This window comes from Bos javanicus, chromosome 16 (assembly GCF_032452875.1).
Source record: "Bos javanicus breed banteng chromosome 16, ARS-OSU_banteng_1.0, whole genome shotgun sequence".
NCBI lineage: Eukaryota > Metazoa > Chordata > Mammalia > Artiodactyla > Bovidae > Bos > Bos javanicus.
Window position 1 is genome coordinate 50,208,340 of NC_083883.1, and position 26,551 is coordinate 50,234,890.

The 26,551-nt window shown below is 60.2% G+C and overlaps 1 protein-coding gene across 4 annotated transcripts in view; it reads left to right on the forward strand.

Annotated features, from left to right (window-relative positions):
* MEGF6 (multiple EGF like domains 6) overlaps window positions 1-26,551 on the forward strand; it is a 101,679-nt gene that overhangs the window by 11,373 nt on the left and 63,755 nt on the right. For all 4 annotated transcript variants that reach the window (XM_061382965.1, XM_061382963.1, XM_061382966.1 and 1 more), the window contains exon 4: window positions 8,775-8,879. In XM_061382965.1, the coding sequence (XP_061238949.1) occupies window positions 8,775-8,879 (105 nt within the window). The remainder of the gene's footprint in view (window positions 1-8,774; window positions 8,880-26,551) is intronic.

Sequence of the window (26,551 nt, forward strand, 5' to 3'; positions counted from 1 at the left end):
CATCATGGGGCCAGAGCCTTCCCCATGTCCTTTGTGCATTTCAGACCCGGGACTCTCATGGGGGGACCTGGGGCAGGTGTACAGTCGAATCAGGCACCCATCTTGGGGTTGGGAGACCCAGGGTCCCTACAGGTGCCACAGCCCCCAGCCCCGGGGAAGCCCTGCCTCGGGGGTCAGGTGAGAGTAGGTGGCTGCCTTCGGTCCCCTCTTGGCCACATGTCAGCAGGCGTCAGGCCTGCAGATGGGGTCAGTGTCGCTTCCGTGGTCCTGTGAGTGGAGGGGCCAGTGATGGGGCAAAGGGCCTTCCCTGCGTGCAGAGGGGCCCCTGGGGTCCACTCCTCCGTCTTTGCCCCCACCCTCCCCCTTTCTCCCCCTCTATCTGCCCCATTCTTTCCCGACCGTCTCCCCAGTCTAGCCTCCTCAGCACCTTTCCTTGTATCCAGTCTAGGCTCTCTCCAGTTCTGGGGCCCTGAGAAGTGGGCAGGTTGCGGCAGGGCCCTGTGATGCTGACTCCCGCTGGCCCTACCCCCTCTACCAGCCACAGATATTACCTGGAAACTCGGCCATGTGTGTGACCAGCTCAGGTCCTCATGGTGTTCATGCCGGAGGACAGCAGGAAGCTTCTAATGTTGGGTGGGATTTCTCCAAGACCCACATGGCAGCAGGTGTGACCTGGAGGTGACTGAAAAGGAAAAGTGCCAGCAGGGGGCTGCCCGATGGCCAGGGCCTTCCCCAATCTGTGGGCCCCAAGCATGTGTGCCGTGGGGGGCAGATGGGCTCTGCTGCTGGGGTGCAGGTCCTCTTGTTTCAGTGGCCTCTGAACTGCACCCCCATCCCAATCAGATGACAGATTTTGCTGGCCCCTCCCCATGTGTCCACTATGGTCACCCTGGGTCCTGGCCACCCTTATTGGGTGCCCAGAAGAGGTGCCTGGCCTGGAGCAGTTCAACCCCTCAGACCCCTGTGTGCAGACCCTGAAATGGAATGGGTGCCGAGAAGACCATGCCAGGAAGACCACCCATGGCTCCGTCTCGAGCTCTCTCCATGTGGGCTGGGCTCAGTCCATCAGAGGCTGGAGGATGGAGAAGCAGGGCCCGAGGAGGGGCCAGAGACTGCACCAGCTCTGTGGGTGCCAGGAGCTCTGGGAAAGGGATACTGTGGTCCAGGAAGCTCTGCGTCAAGCAGTTAAGTGGGTTGTCTTTGCAGGACTTGTCAGAGCCTTTAGTACAGTAGTGTACACTGCAGTTTGCTTACACAGGCTGTGTAGTGTTTTCCGAATGGATTCTTTCTTTAAAAAGGAAGAAAAAAAAAAAAGCCAAAAGTCAAAGTAATACAACAGTGTTCCTAAAGCACGTACTGGGAAGTATGCTAGTGATCCATTCCCGACAAGCATCTGTAGAGGCTGACAGGGTGCCTGGCGCTGCTCTTGGTGTGGGAGGGGCCGCGAGCAGAGGCGGCTTCTGGCCCGGTTCTCCTGGAACTTGCATCCTGTGCAGAGGGAGAGGAAGGAAGAAAGGAAGTTTCCATGCCGGCGAGTGGGGATGCTCCAGAGAAAAATGAGGCGAGAAAGGGCCCACGGATGGGAGGTGCTAACTTAGTGGGCGCCCAGGAGGCCTCTGTGTCCAGGGCGGTGGTGGCCTGTGTGATGTGAGTCTGGGCCTTATTGGTGCCCAGGGAAGAGCCCCACTGCAGAGGGAAGGACAGGTTCGAGGTGGTGGGAACTGGGCAGGGCTGAGCTGTTGTCCCCGCCCCGGGAGCCCAGCCCTGGGTCTGGATCTGTGCCTGTGGCCTCAGCTCCTTCAGCCAGGGCCACAGGGCAAAGCGTGGCTTGGCACCCCTGTGTCCAGCTCTCGAACTGCCAGGCAGGCCTGTCTTCCCTCCGGCCTCCTCAGTGGTCCCTGGCTGGTTGGGGCTGTAGGGAAGGAGCTGCAGGAAGCCGGCTCTGAGTACGCCCCCACCCCCGAGGTGGGGGCTTCCTCAGCCTCCGGTCTCTGGCCTTCACTTGTCCTTTCCCGCTCTGGCTGCAGCATGGCAGCCCTGCACCCACCCCACGCCCGGTGGGGGAACTTACAGAGCTGGTGCCCCAGGTCCCCTGTCCCTGGTGTGGACCAAGGTACTGGGGGCAGGGCGTGTTGTCCTGCTGTGTCCCCACCCCCACCCCCCCAGGTCTCTCCAAACCATGTATCACACCTGAACTGGCCCGGCCCTGTGCCCAGCACACATTTACACACACACTCACATTTGGGCCTGCAGCCCACCCAGAGGAGCTCACCATGCAGCCTCACATACACACACGTGTGCACACGTTGTGCCTAGGTTTACTCACACGTGTGTAACCTACTCACATGGGCAATCACATCTGTTCACTCAGGTGTGCGCCCATGCTCATGATCACACGTGTGTGTGCACAGTCACGTGCATGAACTCACACTTCCGTGGGTGCCCAGACACCTACACGCATGCTCTCACGGGGGCATGATGCGGTGGGGAGCACCAGTGATGAGACACAGAGGTGCCCCTGTCTGTCACCAGGGGCCCAGAGTGCTCCGTGTGCCCAGGGGAGCTGGGACCAAGTTCAGCTTCTGGAAGGTTCTGGGTGCACGGCCCCTTCCCACCGACTGCCTTCGGAAAGGTGGGCATGGTGGGGGCAAGGAAGGAGGCTGCCCCCGCCAGGTGTGCTCTGAGGGCTCCTGCAGCCCAGGGTGGGCCTGGAGGGGGCAGTGGGCTTCGCTGTCATCAGGGTGCCTCAGCCTCTCACTCCTGTTGACTGGACACAATGTCCCAAAGTCATTGTGGCTAGTTTGTGCCAGGCGTGCCTTCATGCGGGGGCTCTGGGAGCTGGGCCTGACCCTGGGTAGAGGGAGTCTGCCCGCCTGTCTTCTGGGATCCCCCCCTCCCCCATGTGGGGGGGTGCTGATCTAGGCACAGGACACTGAGGAGCCGGCCTGGAGGGCATACCCCTTCCTCGGGCACTTGAAGCCTGAGTGCTCAGCACGGAGCTGAGGTGACTCCCTCCCTGCAGCAAGGGTCCTGGTGGGAGAGGTCGGGTGGGGCATGGGATCTGGGCCCCGAGCCCTCAGCCAGCGTCGGGTGGAAGGCTGGCAGGAGCAGGGTCAGAGGGACAAGGCAGGAGGGCTCAGGCCGGCTCTCCCCTGGGCTCCCAGGGAAGTGGCCTCCCTTCCTGAACCACTGCCAACTTGAGGTGGGTGCTGGTTCCCACGCCTGCTCGCCTGCGCACGGGCAGCTCTTAATCAGCAGCTGGGGTGAAGCTGAGGAAACGCTGCCCTGCAGCCTGGGCGATAAGACGGGAGCCACCCTGCCTGCCCGTGACCTTGAGCTGAGCCAGCCCTCCCTGCAGGGTCTCTGGGATGCAGGCGAGCCCTCGCTTGCAGGGCTGGCTTCCAGACCCGCCTTTGGTGACCTCGGCATGTGGGCGGGTGGTTTGGCAGGCCAGACAAAGGTGTCAGTTGGGTCACCCTGTCCTACCTGTGGTCACTCAGGTTTCCACTAGCCCCTCTGGGGGCAGAGGGAAGGAGGCTCAGCCTCAGCCAAGCCTAGGTCCAGGGTGATGGTCCAGGGGCTGAACTTGCAGAAATCAAGCCCTCAGAAAACAGCCAAGTCCCATTTCCAGGGTCAGCCCGTTCTGGGACAGTGAGGCTGGGGCCGCCACGGCCAGTGGAGTTGAAGTCTGGCTGGGCCTGGGTGTCCCTGCCTGTCCCAGTGAGAGGAAGGGGCTGGCGTCAGGATGCCACAGACGATGCCTGGATGTGGTGCCCTTCCCTGCAGACTGTGCTCCCCAAATCTATCCTCCCGTTCCCAGACTTGGCCAGGATCCCCCTTGGAACTGGACACCCTAAGGATCCTCCCAGCCTTTGGTGTTAGGAATGTGGGCGAGTCCACCCAGCTTCACCCCAAGGCAAAGGCCTGGTCAATGTCTCTGAGCTGCGGCTCCCCGTCGGTAACCTGGTGGGGGTGGTTCCTCCTCTCTGTTCAGATGGTGGCCCTGGACCCAAGCTGCTGCGGGGCCGTGTGCATCTTCAGCTCCAGGTGATTGTGCGGGGGCAGCACTCTGACAGTGGGAAGGGCAGGGAGCTTAGCCCACATTTCCAACCAACAGATGGGTATCAGGGCTGGGACTTAAATGTAGGTCTTCAGAGCCCGAGCTGCCTTGCCCTGTGAAGGCATCTGGGCGGGGTGAGGGGGGGCAGCGGGGGTCCAAGGAAGAAGGACAGCGTCCTTCAGCCTTGGAAGACGCGGCCACCTGACAACTGCAGACCCTGTGGGCACAGTGCTCCCCCACCCCCGGCTCACCTCCACCTGCTCTTGAGTTTCTCCCACTTGTGGGCTCTGACAGTTCCTCCAGGGTCCCTGAGGGTCCTATGGGTTCAGCCATGCTGAGAGTGACGAGGGTAGGTCCCCAAGCTGACCCCCTGCTGTCGCCCTGGCACTCAGTAGGTGCTGATAAAATTCATTAGAAAGTATGGGCTTTCCAGGTGGCAGGCGCAATGGTAAAGAATCCACCTGCCAAGCAGCAGATGTGGATTTGATCTCTGGGTTGGGACGATCCCCTGGAGGAGGAAATGGCAACTCACTCCAGTATTCTTGCCTGGAGAGTTCCAGAGACAGAGGAGCCTGGCGGGCTACAATCCATGGGGTCACAAAGAGTTGAACACGACTTAGTGACTTAAATAACCATGTTAAGTATAAGGCAGATTTGGTACTTAACAATCTATAAACCATTTCCAAAGCATCCATCCTTCTTTCATTTAACACCTGTGCATGGCTCCCCTAGTGGCTCAGCAGTAAAGAATCTGCTTGCAATGCAGGAGACCCACGTTTGATCCCTGGGTCAGGAAGATCCCCTGGAGGGGGACATGGCAACCCACTCCAGTATTCTTGCCTGGAGAACCCCATGGACAGAAGAGCCTGGTGGGCTACAGGCCACAGGGTCACAAAGAGCTGGACACGACTGAAGTGATTTAGCATGCACACACACACCCTGCCTGCTAGCATTTGAGCTCAGTGAGAGCAAGAGTCTTCAAATTGTTCACTAAGGTATCCCACATGTCTGTAGTAATAATAGTTTCCTTTGTGTAGTAGATGCTCAGCAAACACTAGTCAAATAGATGAATCTATCTGAGCCACTGATGGGCTTCCCAGGTAATGAATCCGTCTGCCGATGCAGGAGACCTGGGTTTGATCCTGGAGTTGGGAATATCCCCTGGAGAAGGAAGTGACAACGCACTCCAGTATTCCTGCTTGGAGAATCCCCTAGACAGAGGAGCCTGGTGGGCTACAGTCCATGGGGTCGCAATGAGTCAGACACGAGTGAGCATGTACGAGCCACCACATGGAGCTTTTACATTTTTCTTTTGCACGTGTCCCATGGGTCTGTTTTCCTACCTGCCTGCTCTTCACACACATGGCTCCTCTTTCTTGTAGAGGAAAGCAAACGTCCTGATATGAAGCCTCAGTCTGTGGCTCCTGAGCTCCATTTCCACAGCTGTGCTGTGAGTGTTGCCTGTGGTCTTCCTCACCTATGGGGGGTTCTCTTGGGGGGGTGTTGAGTGACAGCGGGAGGAATGGGGGGCTCCTGGAGATATCCCTGACCACCACCCACCCGGGGGAAGGATGGGGACCCACAGGTGCTCCACCATGCTGCCCTGTCCCTTTGCTCTGGGTGCCCAACGCCACCCCATGCCACCCAGAACCCCCGGTCCCAGGCTTCTCTCTGTGGTAACCCTGTCTTTCCAGCATCCTACGAGCCTGTGGCCACTAGGAGCACCCTTCTCGGTTTGGGTGCTTTGAGCACCTTTGTTGTGAAGCCTTTTCTTTTTTCTGTCTGAGGATGCACTGCCCTGGACATCCCTTCTGGATCCTTAGCGCCTGCCTTCCCCTGAGGGCCTTCCTGCAAATAACTCTCACATCTCACTTGGCCTGACATTTATTTGTCTCTTTCCTCTTCATTCAACAAAGTTTATGGAGCGCCTTCTAAGTGAGGGTGTGTCGGTGGCACCAAGGGAGGCGATGGTGCTGGAGGTGGGCTTGTGCCCTGCTCCCAGGGAGCCCAGGCCTGGGTGGGAGCTTAGCTGTCGCCTTTCTTAAGCGCTGGTACACTGGGAGGTACAGCCTTGCAAACTGCAGGGCACTGTGGGTGCTGATTTGCCTGGTGGCTTGGGAAGGCTTGGGGCTTCCCTGGTGGCTCAGACATTAAAGCATCTGCCTGCAAGGCGGGAGGCCCAGGTTCGATCCCTGGGTCCGGAAGATCCCCTGGAGAAGGAAATGGCAACCTACTCCAGTATTCTTACCTGGAATATTCCAGGGACAGAGGAGCCTGGTGGGCTGCAGTCCATGGGGTCTCAAAGAGTCAGACACAACTGAGCGACTTCACTTTCTTTTCTTTCTTTCTTTGGGAAGGCTCCCTGTGGAAGGGACCTGTTGTCCAGACACACAGCTCTCGGGGTCTGACGGGTGGCTGGGGGGCTCTGTGCCAGGTCGATGGGAAAGCCACAGAAGGATTTTCAGCCAGGGGCCTGTGATCTGATTGTTGCTATGAAGGAACATGATGGCTGCGCCATTGAGAAAGGACAGGGGTGAGTGGGACCAGCTGAGAGGACTGCAAGGGGATACTAGAGGTGGCTTCTTCCAGCCTGACCACAGAGACAAGTGTGGACTCCAGGTGTATCGGAGGTGGAGCCGATGGGCTGGCTTTGGATTGGACCCGGGGTGAGAGTGAGGCAAACTCCCCGTTTCTGGCTTGAGCCCTTGGTGGCTGTGATGCTGTGTACCGGGTCAGGGAAGGGATGTAGGAGCAGGGAGTGGGGTGCTGTCTCCCTCTGAGCTCCAGAACTGACCATGGAGGGGGGCACAGGCAGGGTGCTGTCCACAGGGGCCCCCAGGCTGGGCATGGACCTGGCAGAACCTGCAGAGGCTCCTGGGGGTGGGCAGAGTCCCGGGGTGAGCTCCAACCTGGATACTTGGTTCCCCCACGATTGGAGGGGTGGCCCATCGTGGTGGTTTGAGGCTGAAGGTCTTCAGGATGGTGAAAACTTCTTTAAGATGTGAAAAGTAAACACAGCTGGCTTCCCTTCCTCCACAGAGTCGCCCAAGTCCACAGGTTTGGGGCACTCAGCAGTGGGAACTCTGGTGCCACATGGCCTGGGTTGGCCCCGTGCCCAGACTTACCTGTGCAGGTTCCAGGGTCACCACGTGATTCCTCCTGCTCCCCTGTGGCACTGCCTTGTCCCCCGGCTCCCCACTCCCATCGCTTTTCAGAAATCTCAGGGAGTTTGCCAGGTGTGAGTAGAGCCAGCTGCGACCCCGGCAGGGTGGCTCGAAAGGAGGGATCCCTCCAGGGCTGGGACAGAGGCCCGGATATGAAACAGAGGAGGAAGAATAGGCTCCCTGAAAAGACCTGTGTCTCCCTCGGCCAGTCCTCCTGACTCTAAGTCAGAAAGCCCTGGGCTCATCTGTCCTGGGATGGTCCCTCGTGGACTAGTCCCTCCTCAGCAGCTGCGTGACCTGGGGCCATGTGCTGCATGTCTCTGAGCCCCAGTCTCCTCATCAAGGGCAGTGCCTGGTCCAGGGGGATGCTCAGACTCATGTACCCAGCCAGCGTCCCTACCCTCGGGGTCTCCTGCCCTCCAGCTTCTCTGCCTGCTGGACCCATGGGTCACGCTGGGCTCTGGGGTGCCTGGGGAGTGTCCAGGCCACTGTTCAGAGTGTCTACTCACCCAGCAAGCACGCCAATGTCTTTGGACTCAGGGCCTGGCTGTTGGGGTTGTGGGGATGGGAGCAGAGCCCACCTGCCCTGGCCTTGCCCTCTCCTGTGTGGATGTGGGCCGGGGGTGGCTGCAGAGACAAGAAAACTCATGCTGAAGCCCCTGGAAGCACCCGGTCCAGCATGGGGTGGGGTCCTTTCTGTGATGGGGCTGGGACTGGACCTGGCCTTCCATCCAGGGCCCCTGCCTCTTGGGCCAGCCGCTGCCTCCTCCATGCAGTGGCCTGGCACTGGAGGGGGCGGCTCAGTAACCCTAGGCTACCCCCAGGCAGTGGGTTTAGGTGTAAACACAGCTGCCCCCAGGGTGACCGGTTGGGTCCAGCTGGGGCTTGGGTGTGGGGAGAGGGTCTGGGAGCAGGGAGTCTCCTCTGGAGAAGGCAGGGGAGGCCGGCTGCTCTCAGCCCTGACCTTTTGTCTGGACCCTCTCTTCTTGCTCTCCCAAGGCCTGGGCCAGCATTGCCCCTCCTCCGGGGTGGGACCAGTCTGGGCATTTCCACCAATGAGATTTTGCAGGGAGGGGGCCTCAGCCAATCTCTCAGCCTCCTTCAACTGTGGGCTCCTCTCTCTGAGCCCCTCACTACCCACCCTCCTCCCACGACCCCCTCCCCCTTGGCCTCCCCCAGAAAGTGCCCTGGAACTCCATGTCCCACTGAAGTGAGTGGGGTTATTTTTGCTTCACCCAGAGGGGCTTCACTGAACCCAGACCTGGTGGGGATGGCTCAAGCCCTGGTGGAGGGGGAGCGGTGTGTGACCCAGGACAGCAGAGTGGGGCCAGTGACCTGCCTGGCTGTGGGACCCTTCCCCAGGGCCCCCACATGGTTCCAGGGCTGGAGTGGGGGTGTGGGGATCTGTCCTGTCTGTCCAGAGTCTGGGTCCTGTCCAGGCCTGAGGCCTCACCTTGTGGGGAGACTTAGGGACCTTGTGTCCTGGCAGTGACCTGGGGGTGCCTCCACGCCCCTGCCCCTCCTCACACGCCTTCTCCCTCCCTCCACAGCCATGTGCAGCTCCGGCCTCTGCTTTAACGGCGGCCACTGCGTGTCCGGCTCAGCCCAGCCGTGCCGCTGTCCCTCTGGCTTCCAGGGTCCTCGCTGTCAGCATGGTGAGTGGTGCGCCCTCCAGGTACTCCATGCCGGGGAGTCTCTGATGGTTGGGGGTGGGGGTCTCCGGTGCCCTGACCCCACTCCCTGCAGTCCCCTGAGGGTGTTGGAAGGAGGGGCAATGCTGCAACCCCCTTTCTCATGGATGCCTCTGCACCATCATCAGAGTCCACCACATCCAATAACGCCCTCTGTGGATGGGGACAGTGGGCATGGAGACAAACAGGCATGAACCAGGTCCCTGGGTCAGCTGGGAAGCGGCTCGTCCCAGGGGCCCCTGAGCTGTACCCTTACCTGCCAGGGGCTCTCGTGTCCTTCGTGTCAGAAGTTGGGGGACATGGGGCCCTACCCTCACGCCTGCAGACTGGATCCTGACCTGCTGATGATCCATCCCCCGGCAGTGTCCTGTGGGGACACTGTGGGTGTGGATGAGCTTAAAAGCAGGTGCTGGGGCGAGGGGCAAGGGCAATAGAAACTTTATAAAGAAATACAGATAAGTACATGAAAAGTCGTCCAAAGAACCTGCAGACCTCCTCCTAATTTCTTGGCGTGAATCTCCCTGGTGGTCTTCTGCTTTGTTTGAGTTACTTACCCGACCGTGTAGCTCGTGGGTCCTGCTGGAACAGGGCATGGAGCTGCGGCCGTCGTCGAAACACTTGAGATGATTTCCGCTGCTTTGAACTTGCTTCTGCTGAGCAGCTGGGGGCCTCTTCCCCATAGACGCTGGGGCGTACATCCTGTGCATGCTTTAAGGCTCTGGGTGCCAGCAGGCAACCGGAGGGAAACCAGGAAATCGTGGGGGACCGGGGCCCCCCTTTGTAGGGGGACCCCCATGCTCTTGCTGTTCCCTGTGCGTTCACATGCGTGTGCCCCCAAAGCGGGGCTGAAAGCAGGGGTCCTGGGGAGGTGCTGGTCGGTTCTGAGCCTGGCACTGGTGCCCGGGGTGCTGGCATCATTGGAAAGAGTCGGCAGCCTCTGACTGCTCATTGAATGCCCTCTGTGAGGCAGAAGGTCCTGCTTCCTGGGCTCTGGGTGCTGGAGTGCTGCTGTCCGGCCACGGTGTGAGGACCACTGTCTCCCTTCCAGGCGCTGGGGTCCCGGCTGCGTACCCTGGACCATCAGGGCTCCAAGCCTCAGTCAGGCCTCCACGTGGATTTAGAGCCTAAGCACCTCTGTGGGCTGGACAGAGGTGACTCCACCCCACACCAGTGCAGGCTGGGGTCCAGGCTGGGGTGCAGGGGCCTAGCTGCCATGCGTCACCTCTTCTCAGGGTCTTTCTGATAGCCGCGGGTGGGTGTGAAGATGCTGGGTTGTGTGCTCAGGGCGAGAGGGACATCCGGCCTCGAGCTGCTGTGGGGTGGTCCCTGGGACTGGGCTGTGCCTTGACAGTCAGCAGCCCCGCGGTCCCTGCTGCCCAGGGAGGGCGGTGAGGAGGTAACTGTGCAGTGTGGCCTGTCCTTGGCCTCGTCCTCAGGAAGCAGCCAGGACCCCTGCCCCCTGCCCTCGGGCCAGGCTTTCTCTAGGCCCCTCCCCTTCCGCCATGCTTTCTGGGGCCACTAGTCCTCCCACCACTCCTGCCCTGACGCTCTTTCCGACGCCCAGCCCTAAACATCACTGACAGGTGCTCCTTTTGTCCTGAGCAGCACCGCCTTCCTGTGAGACCTGACACTCGGCCTCCTGGGTACCAGAGGGTGCATGGCTTGCAGGGGTGAGGTGGGTGTGGGGCTCGTCATCCAGCAGGTGCTCTGCAGCCAGCCGGGGGCCCCCTAGGGCAGTACCAGCTGCTGGACTCGGAGACCCACACTCAGTGCTCCTGGTGGGGCGGGGCCCGTGATCACAGGCTCACACACTCCCTGGTCTCTTGGAGTCTGGGCTCCAGGCTTGGCTTTGCCTCCAGAGCAGCCGTGCTCCTGTGGTCACTTACGGGTGGCCTCTCGGGGTGGGGGCACCTTCCTTTCCCTTCCCACACTCTGCCTGCGTCACTCCCTTGAGCCCTAGCTTCGTCTGCTTCGTGGAAGAGGAATCTGGTGTTAGGGAGGTCTGGCTGCTGCTGGCCGCTCAGCAGAGCTGGGGCTGGGGCCTGGTCCAGCCCAGTGAGCACCTTGAACCTTCCAGCCATGCCATCTCTGGTCACGGTGCTGGCCCTTGGTGGGGGCAGAGCCTTGTTGACATCTGATTGGGAGGAGAGGGCCGGATCCCCAGGTCCCCTCCCTGCTCACCTCCCAGGCTGGAGCGTCTGCATGGGGAGAGGTGAGGGGGCTGGCCTGTGACAGCCCATGGCCCTCCAGGGTCGGGGGCCTTCCTGGGAGAATGGCCAGTTGTAGTAACAAAGCTGTAGGGTGGCCCCTAGGCCTCCTCTTAGGATACCATCTCCTGGAAGAAATGTCTGGTGTGCAGAGCAGGGATGAGGTCTGGTGTGCAGACCTGGTGTTCAGGGTTTGGTGTACAGGGCTGAGTGTGCAGGGCTGGGTGGGCAGAGCTGGTGTGCAGGACTGGGTTGGCTGTACAGAGCTGGTGTGCAGGGTTGGTGTGCAGAGCTGTGTGTGCAAAACTGGGTTGGGTATACAGGGCTGGTGTGCAGACCTGGTGCAGGGTGGGTGTGCAGAGCTGGGTGTGTAGGACTGGGCTGGGTGTACAGGGCTGGAGTGCAGGGCTGGGTGGGCAGAGCTGGTGTGCAGGGTGGGTGTGCAGAGCTGGGTGTGCAGGACTGAGTTGGGTGTACAGGGCTGGTGTGCAGACCTGGTGCAAGGTGGGTGTGCAGAGCTGGGTGTGCAGGACTGGTGTGCAGGGCTTTTGAGCAGGGTTGGTGTGCAGGGCTGGGTGTGTGCAGACCTGCTGTGAGGCCTGTGCCCCTGCAGGGCCGCTCCGTCCCCTTCCGGTCCATCCATGCTGGGTTTGGAGCCGGCAGACCTGAGACCTGGCACTGTTGGGCATGCTACTCACCGCCCCCCAAATATAATTGATTCCAGTTTCAAAAATAAAAGCCATATTTTTTTCTGGTTTCCCAAATACTTTCATTTGAACAAAAGAGTAGGGGAGGGAGAAAGGAACTCTGCTGATGGTGGGGAGGAGGGGGAGAGGAAGAGCCCTTCCCCCGCCTGGTACCCCTCCCCTCACCTTGGGCCTGCCTGCTCACCTCTGCCTGCCGCCCCCTCCCTTCCCTGGAAGACTTTCTGCAGGAGCCTCAGGAGCACAAAGGGAGCCTGTGCTGGCGGGGCCTGGAGCTGGGGGTGGAGGCTGGGGCAGCACAGGCCCCTGGTGCAGTCTGGCCAAGGGCGGCTGTCTGTCCAGGCTGGGCATTTCGTCATCCTGATGTGCCTGTGGGCCTCAGGGTAACGCGCCAGCCTCCAGCTCCCCTCTCTGTTTGGTGGCGATGGAACAGGGGGGTGTTTGTGCAGGTCCCAGGCATCAGTGCAGGGGAGGGGCAGAGTGCCCTGGCAGGGTGGTGGTGACCTTTTCTCCCCAGAGGTCTGGCCATTGAGGGACCTAAGGGATGATGGGGGTGGGGATAGGATGGTGATGGTCCCTTGTCCTGGGGTCCCTGCACATCGGATGCCTGAGCTTCTGTGGGCGAGTGGTGCCCATGTGGCCTCTCCTTTGGGATAGCCTGAGGTCAGGACACCCCCCAGGACCACTGGCTTCCTTGCCCTGAGGACCGGCACCTTCAGGTACCCCAACCCTAAGTGGGCTCCAATGATCCTATTATAGCATCTGTTCCATCAGCCAGACTAGGAACAGTTTCCACCCTCTGAAAATACAGCTTTGTCCTCCCTCTGCACCCAGAGTACAGCTGGGTGCGGCTTGGAGTGAGTGATGGCAAAGGCCTCTCCCGCCCATCCCCCAGATCTGCCGGGGACGATCTTGTCATAGCCAACTGGCCTTGACTCTTTCAGGAAAAACAGGCAAACAGACCACACTTTGGAACGTTGCTCGGTCACTAAGTTGTGTCCGACTCTTTGCGACCCCCTGGACTGTAGCAGGCCAGATTCCTCTGTCCTTCACTATCTCCTAGAGCTTGCTCAAATTCATGTTCATTAAGTCAGCGATGGCATCCAATCATCTCGTCCTCTTTCATCCCCTTCTCCTCCTGCCTTCAATCTTTCCCAGCATCAGGGTCTTTTCCAACGAGTCAGCTCTTCGAATCAGGTGGCTAAAATATTGGAGTTTCAGCTTCAGCATCAGTCCTTCCAATGAATATTCAGGACTGATTTCCTTTAGGATGGACTGGCTTCATCTCCTTGTTGTCCAAGGGACTCTAAAGAGTCTTCAGGTTTGAATGCATCAATTCTTCTGCTCTTGACCTTCTTTATGGTCCAGGTCTCACATCTGTACATGACTACAGGAGAAACCATAGCTTTGACTAGACGGAGCTTTGTCTGCAAAGTGATGTCTCTGCTTTTTAATGCACTGTCTAGGTTTGTCTTAATTTATCTTTATCTAGTATCATAAATCGGAGAAGGCAATGGCACCCCACTCCAGTACTCTTGCCTAGAGAATCCCATGGATGGAGGAGCCTGGTAGGCTGCAGTCCATGGGGTCGCTAAGAGTCGGACATGACTGAGCGACTTCCCTTTCACTTTCATGCATTGGAGAAGGAAATGGCAACCCACTCCAGTGTTCTTGCCTGGAGAATCCCAGGGACAGGGGAGCCTGGTGGGCTTCCGTCTATGAGGTCTCGCAGAGTCAGACACAACTGAATCGACTTAGCAGCAGCAGCAGTATCATAAATGGAGAAGGCAATGGCACCCCACTTCAGTACTCTTGCCTGGAAAATCCCATGGATGGAGGAGCCTGGTGGGCTGCAGTCCATGGGGTTGCTAAGAGTCGGACACGACTGAGTGACTTCACTTTCATTTTTCACTTTCATGCATTGGAGAAGGAAATGGCAACCCACTCCAGTGTTCTTGCCTGCGGAATCCCAGGGACGGGGGAGCCTGGTTAGGTCTATGGGGTCGCACAGAGTCAGACACGACTGAAGCAACTTAGCAGCAGCAGCAGTATCATAAATAGCCGCTGGTCATTTCTTGTGACCTGGTCTCTACTGACCTCAGAGAAGGAGAGCGGACTCTGAGGTCCAAGACCTGGGTAACCTCTAGGTACTTCTTAGTTCAAGAAGCTTAGGCCCTGGTCCCTCTGGGCCTCCGTTTCCTCACCTGTCAAATGGTCAGATTGGGTCTGTCTCTCAGGCAGCTCTAGGACTTGCTCCTGGGTCCACGGAGCTCTCAGGGCACCAGTGCTAACATGCAGCAGGATGAGTGGTCTGGAGGGCTTCCTGAAGGAGGGGGGCCTGTGGGTTAGGCTTGGAGGTGCAGGTGGACCTGGTGGCCTTTCCAGGTGGGAGCAAGGCAGGGGCAGAGGAGCAGAGTGGAGGGAGGTAGTCGGTTTGGCCCGGAGGAACTGGTGGGGACAGATGGCGGAGAAGGTTCAGCCTGGAATCAGAGACTTAGGGTTCCCCTCTGAGCTGTCTGGAATAACCTGGAACCTGGGGAGGGGCAGCCCTGGGGACCTAGGCTGGCCTGCCCCTCCCCCCACCCCCTCTCTGCAGGGAGAGGTGTCCGTGGTCCTGCCTGGAGCCTCAGGCCCAGGCCTCCTCCTTTGAAGGAAGGAGCCCGATCCCCACAGGAGCAGGGAGTGGGCGGGTGGGGTCCTAGGAGTGGCCCTAAGTGGCTTTGGGTTCTTGAGGGGGAGGCCCTGGTCTCTGCCAGGAGGCCTTGGGAGCAGGCGGCTCCCCCTGAGGGCATGGGGGTGAGAGGCAGGCCCACGGGTCTTGAGCGCCTGGCCTTGGCTCAAGGATGACTTTGTTTCTAAACTGGGATAATTGATGAATGGAGAGGAAGCCGCCCCCGGGCTGCCTTCAGTGGTGCCCACTGTATCCGAGGGTGGGAGACTGACCCCTGGCTCGAGGTCCAGACACCGCCAAGGGCTGCTCTTGGCCACTGGCCGGGACCAGGCCTAGGACCTGGCTCTCCTCTGCCTGACGGGTGTGCAGAGCTGCCACCTCCCCCAGGCCCCTTGCCCTGCTCTGCCCTCCCCTTGCCCCCACCGTGGTGGGCACTGTGGCCTTTGGCTTTCACACACGCCCGATTTAGCTACACTGAACCCCTCCTTTGAGGACAGTTCCCGAAATCTCCAGGGAGATTTTTCCACTCCCTGCGGGAGCTGGCGCTGGGCGTCTGCTGGTGGCCGTTGGGATGAATGGAGGGGTGGGTGGCTGTGGCCGTGCCCTCTGGCCCTGCTGGCCTGACCATCAGCTGGGACAGGTGTGGCTGCTGCCCTGTACTCGGGGGTCCGTGTCTCTGCAGGGCAGCGGGTCTACAGACCGCCTGCTCCAGGACAGTCCGGGGACCCCCACAGGCAGACTCCCAACTCCTTTCAAAGCGTCTGACTCTGGGAAGGGGCTTCGTGTTCGCTCCGCGAATCCTTTAATTACCAGGTTCGTCCCCTGCCCGTCCCCAACCACCCACAAAGGCGCCTCTGTCTTTCCGATGACTGTTCTCCAGGCCTGCTCTGCACACAGTGGGGCTGTGGGCCTCTCCCAGGGCTGGCCTCTGAGACGCGGTGGTCTTCTAATGACGTAATTACAGCAGGATCCACCAAGAGGCAGGCCTTCTGGGGCCCCGGGGGCCTGTGAGCTCGCCCCCTACCCGCCCCATGCCTTCCCCCTGGGTGTTTGGTAAGTGGATGGCACAAGTGCCCCTGCCCACGCAGGACCTACCATCTGGGCAGGATGGAGGCTGGGTCTGCAGAGAAAGACAAGGCCTCCCAGCCTTGCTTGCCCAGGGCTGCCCCAGGCTGGAGCCCCGCCCATCCTCCTGGGTGGGCTCCTGAAAGGACCGTGGGAACCTGCCCTCTGGCTTTCCCTGGCCTCGGCCACAGAGCTTGTCTGTGCCCCTGGGAACTGTCCCAGACCCTCCCAGTGAAATGCCTTCTGGGCTGCAGGGGCCTTCCTGGGCGTTCCCTGGTGGGCTGGGGGCTTGTCCCATTTTACAGATGAGACCACTGAGCCCTGGCAGTTCCTGAGTTGCCAGGGTCAGTGATATGCTCAGGGTGGGCAGACAGTTTCTCAGTCCCAGCAGGGCAGGGTGGGTTGCGGGTGGAGGTCCTGCTGGGGTGAGGGAGCCTGGGGAGTTTGTGGGGCATCTGTGCAGCCTGCGTGCCCATTGTGGGTCCCCTGACTGCTGCTGCCTTGGGACTGACAATAATTGGGGTGCAGGAGCCCTGGGTGTGTTGGGGCTGAGGGGCCGTGCCCGGGCTTCTGGCTGACCTTTTCTGGTAGTCTGCTGGGCTGGTAAAGCCAGGCAGCTGCCCACTTGCCAAGGGGCTGCGGTGCCCAATTTTCTAGCCACTGGCTGGCTGCGGTGGGTGGCTTGGCACTTTCTATTCTGGACACAGGAATGGCTTGGCCATGCCGTGTGGGCAGGGGTGGGGGCCCAGAGACCCCTCTCTGCTCAGACGCCGCTTGCTGGTCCTCCTGCACCCACACTGGCTCAGGCTTTCTCTGCAAGGGAGGGGAGCAGAGGAGCCCAGCTGAGGAGCAGGAGCTCGATTAGACCAGGGCCTGCCCCCACCTCCCCCGCTGAGGCCTCATGGCCCTGTGTGCTGGGCTGGGTGGGGACACCCATGCCAGGAGGGGCTGAAGGCTGGGCATCAGGGGCAGCGTGCATCGGTGGTGGGGCACAGGGGCAGTGGAGAGGGCTGGAGGGGCCCCAGGAGGGGAGTGTGGTGTATGGGGGTCCCTTTGCTTGGGGGCTCTTGGCCTGGGCACTAGGGAGAGGCTCTCACAGGCAGGCCATGGGTCACTGCTCTCCGAGAATCATGTGTGGAAGGGAACTCACGCATGAAGCCTGAGCCCACCTTCCAGCCCCGTGTGGACACACCATCCTGCTCTGGCTGAAGGGGCGCCTTCCGAGGACCCCCTGGGGTATCCAGGACCATGGTCCATGCCCCCTACTGTGTCAGGCCCCCTTCTCATTACCCCAGAAGTCTTCTCCTCCCGCCACAGTGGGAGCTTCTGTGGTTGGCACTCACTGCTCACCCTGGAGCCCTGGCACCTTAAATAAGTCAATAAAATGTAGCAGCTGCAGAGCAGAGCTGTTAGTCTCAATTCCTGGAGAATTCCTGTCTGGGGCCATCCGGTGCTCAGGAGCCTGTTTTGGGGCTGGTGCTGCCTCCCCCAGCAGTTGGACCCCTCGGCTCGGGTGACCACGCCCCTGTCCCCCAGTCCGACGGTGCCCTGAGATTTCGTGCAGGGGGCTCTGAGGCAGCGGGCCCTGGAGAGCCGAGAGCTCCCGATGCTTGCTGGGCTCCTGGACGGACGTCTCATCCCTGTGTCCGCTCTTCCTGCGGTGCCCGCCTGCCGAGCGCTGGCCGCCAGGGTTGTAGTTGTCGTTCAGTTGCTAATTTGTGTCTGACTCTTTGTGACCCCATGGACTGCAGCACACCAGGCTCCCCTGTCCTTCACTGTCTCCCTGAGTTTGCTCAAATTCATGTCCATTGAGTCCTGTGGTGCAAAGTCCAGGAAAGACCCCGACTGCCCACTTCCAGGATTCCTGGGGCCGTGCCTGCCTCCGTGTCCTGGCAGGATAATTAATGAGGGGTCTGTGAGCGCAGGAGCTGGCATCCTGGAATCTGGCTCGGGTTCTGGCGGCCCCCCGCATTCCAGAGCAGGGCCTGGCCTCTGAGCCCTGGTCGGACTGAGGCCTGGGCAGCATCGCACGGAGCCTGGCCAGCTGATTACGGGCAGTAACCGCAGGAGGAGGAGGTGGCGGCCAAGGGCGCTGACAGCCTGCTAGACTGGTCTCCAGCCGCGGCTGGTGCGGAGGAGCTGCTGTCCAGGTCGATCTCCCAGCCAACATCTGCTGTGCTGGGAACCAGGAGCGGCGGAGGGAGGTGTCACCCACCATTCAGGGTCAGGGTGAGGTTAGCCATCCGCGGAGGCTAGCCCGCCCTGGAATCAGGGGTCTCCGCACCGAGGAGGTCTCACCCCCACCGAGCCCCAGGCTGCTGCCTGTCCTGCTGCTGTTGAGGTCCCACAGGACCACGAGGCCAGAAGTGGGCACCAGCCGTTCCTGGAGCAGGATGTGGGACAGGTGGCCCACACGCCCATGCACAGCTGTGATTGCCCCAACCCTGACTGGGGACCCTCCCCCCTCCCCAGGAAACCACAGTGCATGATGGCGTGTGCAGACCACAGTATGTGAACCTGGAGGTGAGGAGACCCGGACAGTTCGGTCCCACACGTCATTTCGGAATGCTCTCAGACAGCATGAACTGGGCTTGCCAATGTCCTGGCTGTGCCTTTGTCATCCGTGGGCTCCTGTCCAAAGGGCTGGCAGTGCCCTTCCTGCTCAGGGAAAGGGAGGGCGTGTTGGCAGCACACTCGGCCAGGACCACCGGACCGTTCACCGGGAAAAGCTGAGCTCCTCTCCGGCCAGCGCGTCCATGCGCGTCCCCGACAGCGGCCATCCCACACAAAGGGTGCGGCCACATGGCCCCTGGACGTTTGCGCTCCAGCTGCGTCCGGGGAGGAGGGTGGGGCAGACGGCATTGTCAGTGCTGGCAGGGCCTCAGGGGCCCGCCTGTGTCCCATGGGACTCTCGAATCCCCTGGGCCTTTCTGCCATTCCTGGGGACTGGCTCCAGTGCCTGGACTTTGGGTCTGCCTGCCTGGAGGTCAGGACAGCAGGTCTGGGAGCTCAGGCCTCCCTCGGGGCTCCCTCTGGGTGTCACTGGTTACTGCGTTTGTTGAGGGGCCGTAGGGGAGGTTCAGCATCAGAACCCCAGCTCCCAGTCCCAGCTGTCTGCTCCCCCCGGCACTCCCGCGTGGCCCCTTCTTCCTGGTCCCTCCCGTGGGGCATGCTCACCCCCCAAGGACGGTGAGGACGACCTCACCTTACAGCCTTAGTGCCTGCTCCCACACCTCTGGATCAGCCCCTCCCTTGGGCCGTCCTCCAGGCTGAGGGCAGGCAGGCTGGACACGAGGGCAGGCCAGCTCTGGGCTGGATTCAGGACTGACCTCCACCTTTCAGGGTGATTGAGCTGCTCTCCCTGTGGCTGGGCCTCTCTGGGTGCCCCCCGGGAGCTGAGGGACCACGGGCGGGTGGAGGTGCCTGTGGAAGAGGTGGCACCGACGAGGCTGCCGGTGCCCAGTGCAGGCCTCCAGCCCGTACCAGGGCCTTCCTCCTGCACCCCAGCTGGGAGGGTGGCTGGGCATTCAGGGCTCACCCTGCCTGACCCCAGGGTGGGGGAACTGTGTGCATGGTCGTCACCCTCTAGACACCATGAGAGCTCCAGGACTGGGTGCCCAGGTGCATGTAGCTCCGTGGGTGCTCACACTTTCTCAGCTAAACTCCAACTCGGGGAGGGAGGTTCAGGATGGGGAACACATGTACACCCGTGGTGGATGCATGTTGATGTATGGCAAAACCAATACAATATTGTAAAGTAAATAATAATAATAATAATTAAAAAAATAAACTCCAACCCGACTAGCTCCCTACCCCAGCCAGAGCTGGTCTGCCCTCGTGTCCCACTCTGCTAGTAGGGTTTCCAAGGGCCCACCCTCCTGCCCCGTCTTGCCTCTGAGAGACTTGGCTCAGGCTGAGCCGGGCGGCCTGCTTGTTGCCTGGCTGAGCTGCAGAGGGGGCAGGTGTGGATGCAGCAGGGTTGCAGACTGTGCTGGCTGCTCTGCTCACAGCCCCCCGGCCCTCCTGCCTCCAGGAGCACATACCATGTTGGCTGAGCGTCTGGGTTCCCACGGGAGAGGGAAGGTGTCGGGGCTTCTGGCTCTTTCTGTGGCTCATGGTGGGGACGCCCCACCCCAACTCACCAGCCCCAGGATGTACTTATTGGATTCACAGACACAGAGCCGTCAGGAAGAGCCCCGAGTGCCTGGGCCTTCAGGTTGGAGGACCTGAACTTGGGCCCCAGTCTGTCACATCCCAGTCTTCCTGGTGGGCTGTGGGACGGTGTGTCTGGCTCAGGCAGCCAGCAGGGTACAGAGCCTGAGTGGTGGGGTGAGTGGTCTTCACTGTGTCTCTCTGTCCCCGTGGGTGCGATGACATCTCTAGGGACTAGGAGGGTCATCCTGGGAGGCCTGGGAAATGCTGGCCATCATGTGGTTAAGCACCTGCTGTGACACCTGGAAAGCAGGGGGGCTCATTCCTACACAATGTGGCCAGATGGGGAGCCTCTGGGCTCTGGCTTGGAGGGTCCTGGGTGGTGTGTCCTGTGACCTGGGAGCCTGGGACTGCTGGAGTGCCTGGAGGCTGGCCCTCCCTTGGCCCCAGAGGTCACAGACACGCCCGCTCCCCTGGCCCCAGAGGTCACAGACTTGCCTGCTTCCCTGTTGCCCAGGCCCTGGAGGTCACAGACACATGTGCTCCTGGTGAGGGTGGACAAAGGCAGGCGGATGGCATCGGGGTGGGGGCCGAATGTCCTCAGGAGTGGCATGGGTGCCCACTGCTCCTCATCTCAGACCCCCAGTCAGGTGGGGATGAGGGGAGTGTCGGAAAGGCTGCACCTCACAGACAAAGTCATCCCACCTGGCTCCCAGCAGCAGGTGTGGAGGGGCCTAACTTGTGCCATTTCCAAGGCCAGGGCTCCGGAAATGGAGCAGAGAGCTGGGCCCCATGCCTTAGACAGCTGCCTTGCATGACTCCTGAGCAGGGCACTTCCCCAGGGGGTGGGGACTTGATTTCCCCTGATGCTGTGGGGTGCTACTTCTTCCGGGTGGCTGCTCCAGCCTGAGAGCCTAGGCCCCAGGTCAGAAGTGGCCAATGGATGCTGCCCAGTCCAAGCCCCTCCTTTTACAAACTAAATGTTGCACAGAGAGGGGGCATCTCTGCCCAGGGGCCCTCTCTGTGTGTGCTCATGGAGGGCAGGTGGTCCCTGCTGGGCCCTCTGCACTATTTGGATGGATGGATGGATCCATCCAGTGGACGGATGATGGATGGATGGATGGGTGGATAACTAACATGGGGATCTGTGGCTAGGTCCACTGCATACCTGCCGACACCTTGTTCTCTTCCTCTGGACCCACTGGGGTGGGCAACTGGAAAGTGATGGAGGACCCAAGGTGGGTGGGTGAGATCAGACTCTGGCCAGGAAGATGCCACCCGTGTGCCAAGGGGCACATGCCCAGTGGGATGAGAGGGTGGGCAGCTGGCCCTGTGCGCTGAGCGGTGTCCACCTGGGCTTCACCCCGTGCGAGGCAGGTGTCGTGCATAGGGGCCAGGCCTTGCATTCCTGACCTTTCTCTGTTAGGCACTGGCCTTGGCCCCCAGCTGGTGCCGGCTTCTGAGGGTGGTCCTGGCTCTTGGAGCCCCTAGAGGAGTTGGGGGGAATCCCAGGGACTGGCTGGGAATGTGGGCACCCAAGCACACAGGGCCTCTTCTCCCCTCACTGTGGACCCCCAGACTCTCAACCCGGGGCTGCCAGCTGCCCCCAGGGACTCTCAGCCCTGCCTGCCCTCCCAAGGTCTCCGTGGCTACAGGTAGGCCCAGAAAGAACAGCCCAGGCGTGAGGGATCCCAGAGCCTCCTGGAAGGGCTCCTGCCCCAGCTTGGGGGTGGTGCAGGGAGGAGGGGCCCACCTGCTCTCCCCTCGGGGTGGTGCACTGGCGCCCCCTGGTGGCAGTACATGCCAGCACAGGCGCAGGGGGCTGCCTGGAATTTGCGGTCAAAGGTGAGTGCCAGCTCCTCCACTCCCTTTGCCATCCCTGCAGGGGATGCTGGTGTCACCTGTGACGGCTGCCGAGGGACACAGCTGGGAAAGAGAGGCTGAGACCTTGGCGAGGAGTCCAGGGGCACGAGTGTGGAGGGGCGGTCTGGGTGCACGGCCTGCACTCAGTCATGCACTCATTGGTTCATTCATTCATTCATCCATCCGCCCCAGCAGTCATTGAACCGTCCAGGCCCCGTGCCAGGGACTCAGCTGTGCAGGGGGGCCAGTGCAACCCTGGCGGCTGGGTCACCGAGGCCTGCTGGGGCATGACCGGGCGTCCCTCAGCGATCTTGCTTGCTGCACATTTGTGGTGCGTGCGCTTCCGTCAGGATGCTGAGAGCTTTGCCTCGGGACGGGGGAGCAGGCTTCCGAGTACTGAGGCTGGAAGTCAGGCAGCCATGGTGGCTCGTGCCGGGGCCAGGCTGGTGGCCAGGGTGACCCCGGTCCAGGGCAGAAAGACTGAGGAGTCAGTGCAGAGGGAGAGGAGGTCCCTGTGTGTCCAGGCAAGGAGAGGCTCCATGTGAAAGAAAGAGGGGGCTCCTGAGGTCTGGTCCAGGAGATGGGGTGGAGAGCAGCGATTTCTGAACTCGTGGAGAACAGGGTGGGAGCAGTTGGTGGGAACGTGGGGCTTCTACTTAGGCCTCTGTGCCAGGAGGGGCCGTCTGGCCAAGGGGTTTTGCCCCAGGTCCTGGGGAGGAGCAGGCATCTGGATGTGTGCCTGGGAGAGGCCACAGCCTTCCCTTCTCAGACGTGGAGGGCACTGCAGGGCTCAGGCTGCCAGATGCGCCAGCCACTCTCCAGTCTGTGTGCCGATCTGCAGGGTGGAGGCTGGACTCGCTGGCCCGCTCGGGCCCCGTGGATTCTAACACTCAGAGCATTGGCTCACTTCTCCTCCTCGGGGCTGTCTGGAAGCTGCAGGAGGGCTCTTTGCAGAAAACAGAACTTCCGCTCAAATCCAGATCTCAGATGAAGTAATCATCACTGTTGAATGTTCCTTCGCTCAGCAAGCATTCTTCCAAATTTATTTGTTGACTTTTATCATGTGCCAGGCACAGCTGGGGGTTGGCCATGCCGTGGCTGCTGAGCCGACATGGCCTGATCTCAGGGACCTTCAGGTCACGGGGGTCAGAAATCCCACTGCCAGAGGTGTGATGGAGGCTGTGAAGGGGACGTGTAAGCTGGACCTGGCCCAGGGTCAGGGCGAGGCAGCCACCCTGCAGGAAATCCCCAAACCCTCCATGTGTCCATCTGTCTGAGCCCGTAGCTCTGGGATCTGTTGGCACCAAGTGTGGGGCTTAACACCAGGTCCTGCAGGGGACCCCTCTGGGGAGCCTTCCTGGCCAGGACCCGGAGCTCTTGGGGAGAGCGAGTGGCCCGCCGGAGAATGAGGCCCGGGAGGGGCCAGTTCCCTCCTTAGGAGCCAGCCTCCTGTCTGGACAGGGGCAGGTCTGGTTGAGGGGCTCCCAGCAGGGCAGGGGCTTGGCTGGCCAGAGGCTTAAGAGTGTCCAGGCCCTGGATTTCACACCAGGGTTTGGAGCCCAGCCTAGCACTCTGGCCCCAGGGTGACTGGGCTTCCGCTGGGGCCCCAGCCCGGTTCCCGGCAGGGTTCTGAGCTCTGCTTCAGGAAATGATAGAGAAATGCCAGTCCCCCCCTGCCTGCCCCCACCACAGTTCTTCCTGATCTTGACTTAGAAAGAGGCAAAGAGAGGGCACTGCACTCTGTCGTCCAGAGCAGAAGGTGTCCAGTGTTGGGGCCCTCCCTCCATGGTCAGGACCATGCTGTGCAGGCCACTGGGCTCGGGACTAGAGGGGCTCTGGGGGACCTCACACAAGCTCAGGAATCAGAGTTCTTGGTACAGAGAGAGAGATGCAGACACACCCACGCGTGAACACAGGCACACACCCACATGTGCACACACATGCACCCACTCCTGCACACACACATGCGGAGGGCACGTGCTGAGAGTGTGCCAGGCTCAGCGCACACCACCCTCCCCAGCCTCGCCCCCTGCCGTGGGGCAGCTCAGAAGCAGATGCAGAGGTCGGCCTCCGGCTGCAGCCCCATCCCTTCCACCAGAGCATGAAACGGCCCAGGAACTCGGCCGTGGAGGGGGAGTGGAGACCTGGACATTGGGGAACCAAGGAATGTTCTTGGCTCCCTTCTGGGCCTTTTACATTTTGTCTTGTTTTCTGGGAAACAAATGGAAAAAATATCCCCGTTCCCACATTTTTGGAGGCTGATTTGTATAAACAGACCAGACCCGATAACTTTCAGAGTAAACAGAGAAACTGTCCGAAGTCGGGCCCTGGGGCCTGGGCCGAGGGCAGGGGGTGACGGAGCCCTTCTGGTCCTGCCGGGGCTGCTCCACGTCCTTAAGGGCCTTAATGATGATAACTTCATGCCTGTGAGGGTCCTGCTCGAGCACCTTCCGCCTGACCTCCCATGATACCTGCCCCCAACCCCATCTTGGGCCTGGGGGGCTGGCTGGACCGGTGGTGGGAGTCCCCCCTTAGCCCTTGTGCCCCCTCCCTTCACTGGGTTCCCCAAAGCTCCCCAAAGCCTGAAGTTCCTTCGTCCTCCACGGAGCCAGTGGCAAGGAAGCGGTCTCCCATTCTGAAGGCCATCTCTCCTGCCGGGTGGGGTCTGCTCTGCACCCCCTGCCCACTAGAGGCAAGTACTTTGTGAGAACTGGCAGCCTCACCTGACCCTGAGCCATCTTTGCACCGGGGGCGCACTGAGCAGCCAAGAGCTGAGCCTGCCTCGCAGAGAACAGGAGAGGCCTGGGGAGGGGAGCCCAGTGGTGGGCAGCCCAAGCCAACCACCCACTCTTGACCTGCCCCTGTGACCTTCTCCCAGAGGGGACCACCTGCTGACCCTGAAACCCAGAGCAGGTGAGGCCTGTCTGACTGTTTCTGGGCGACCCAATCTTGGTTTCCATGGTTGCCCTGGAAATCACAGATGGGGAGGGGGTTGACTGGCCCTGGGAAGGAATCCTTGACCCTCGGGGAGCTCTCCCCTGGGAAAAACTTGTGAGCAGCTCAGTGTTCTCAGACGCATGCTCTGAAACGAAGAATGCGTCCGAGGAGGATACGTGCTGTGTGCTTCCAGCCAGCGACATTTGGGAAAAGGCAAAACCGTGGAGGCAGCACAAAGATGGGTGGCTGCCAGGATCTGGGGGAGGGGAAGGCCAGGTGGAGCACAGAGGGCATTCAGGACAGTAAAGCTCCTCCATACTTTGCTGTCATAGTGGATCCATGACCCCATGCATCTGTCAAACCCACAGGACATCCAGCAGCAAGAGCGCTGCTTGTGCAAACTGCCAGCGTTAGTTAATAATGACATCTCGGTGCGGGTCCATGTACTGCAACAAATGTAGACACAAACGTGGGATGTTAGCGATAAGGTCGTGTGCACCGGGGAGATGAGATTACAGAGAACGCTCTGTGCTTTCTGCTCAGTTTTTCCAAAAACGTGAAACTGCTCTAAGAAATAAAATCTATTAACTCCAAACAAAAGATGAAGAAAGAGCCCAGCCTTCTGGACCTTGGGGACTGGCCTTGCCTGACCCCGTCCTGAGAATGCCCCCCTCTCCTTGGAGGGGCTGGAGCCTCAATTTCTTTCTGTGCTTTATTTGGGTTTTCTTGGCGTATTGCTTTGTGCACCTTCAGAAGCCTCACTTACTTTGTCCCCTGAGGACGGGCTCCATGGTTTCTGGTTCCCTGTCTGGTCCCCTCTTTCCTTAAGAGCCACTGGTTTGTAATTGTCATTGTTATAGACATCTGGAAGTTGAACTGAGGGATCAAGCGTCCAGGGTCCCAGTGCTGTCCATCTAAAGCCTCTTAGCAAGAGGGACCCTTTCTGTCGCAAGGCCAGTTTCTCCATCAAACAGAATAAACCTCATACTGGAATGCAGTGGTCTTACAGTGATGGTCGAGACTGAGGTTCCTTTAGGGAACGAGTAGCTGGGCCCGCTGACCGTCCCCTTCATGGTCATGTGTGAGGCCCACAGAGCTCCTGCTTCGCCTGCTGGCGCCCAGGCGCTGGCTTTGGACGGAGTTGGTTTCATTGCAGATCTTCCAGGTGCAGCAGTGATGGGCTGAGAGGCACAGGAGGTTTTCTAAGGTGTTCAGCTTTAGAAGGAAGTGAGAAGGGAGACTGAGGAGTCACGTGTGTGTTTATTACCAATTTTTGTTCAGTTGCTAAGTTGTATCTGACTCTTTGCAACCTCATGGACTGCAGCACGCCAGGCTCCTCTGTCCTTCACTATCTCCCAGAGTTTGCTCAAACTCATGTCCATTGAGTCCGTGACGCCATCTAGTTACCTCATTCTCTGTTGCCCCTTTTCCTCTGGCCCTCAATCTTTCCCAGCATCAGGGTCTTTTCCAGTGAGTCATGCGAGGGTGGCGATGTCTGTTACTGAGTCCAAGCTCACCCTGCTCGCTGAACGATAGGCCAGTGGATCCAAGAGGTGAGATGTTGAGGCAAAGAAGAGACTTTAACTGGGGAGAGATGGCAGGCTGGCACCTCAAAATAACCATCTTATTGGGGTCTGGATGCCAGGTTCTTTTATAGATCAGAGAGAAAAAAGCAAGGAGGAACTAAAGTCAAAAGGCAGAACAGAGGGAGATGCAGTGGGGAAGTAAAGTGAAAGGGTCTTCAGGCTTGCAAAACATCTCTGAGGGAATGGCCAGCCCTAGAAGGGGTGTGTTAACTTCTTCTGCTCACAGATGGGCAGGGACAGACTCTCTCTCCCTGAGCTGAAGAAAGGCACTTTAGTTTACAGTCACGCGGGCTTCCTCCCTGCAACAGGTCCAGAGAGACAGAGAAAGAGGAGAGGGGGTTGCAGGGGACTGCTTCCCGCCCCAAGGCTGAGCCACCGCCACGGAGGGGCCCTGGACCAGCTTGGTTGCTGTCCGGGTGAGGGTGGGCAGGACCTGTGTGTCCTTCAGACC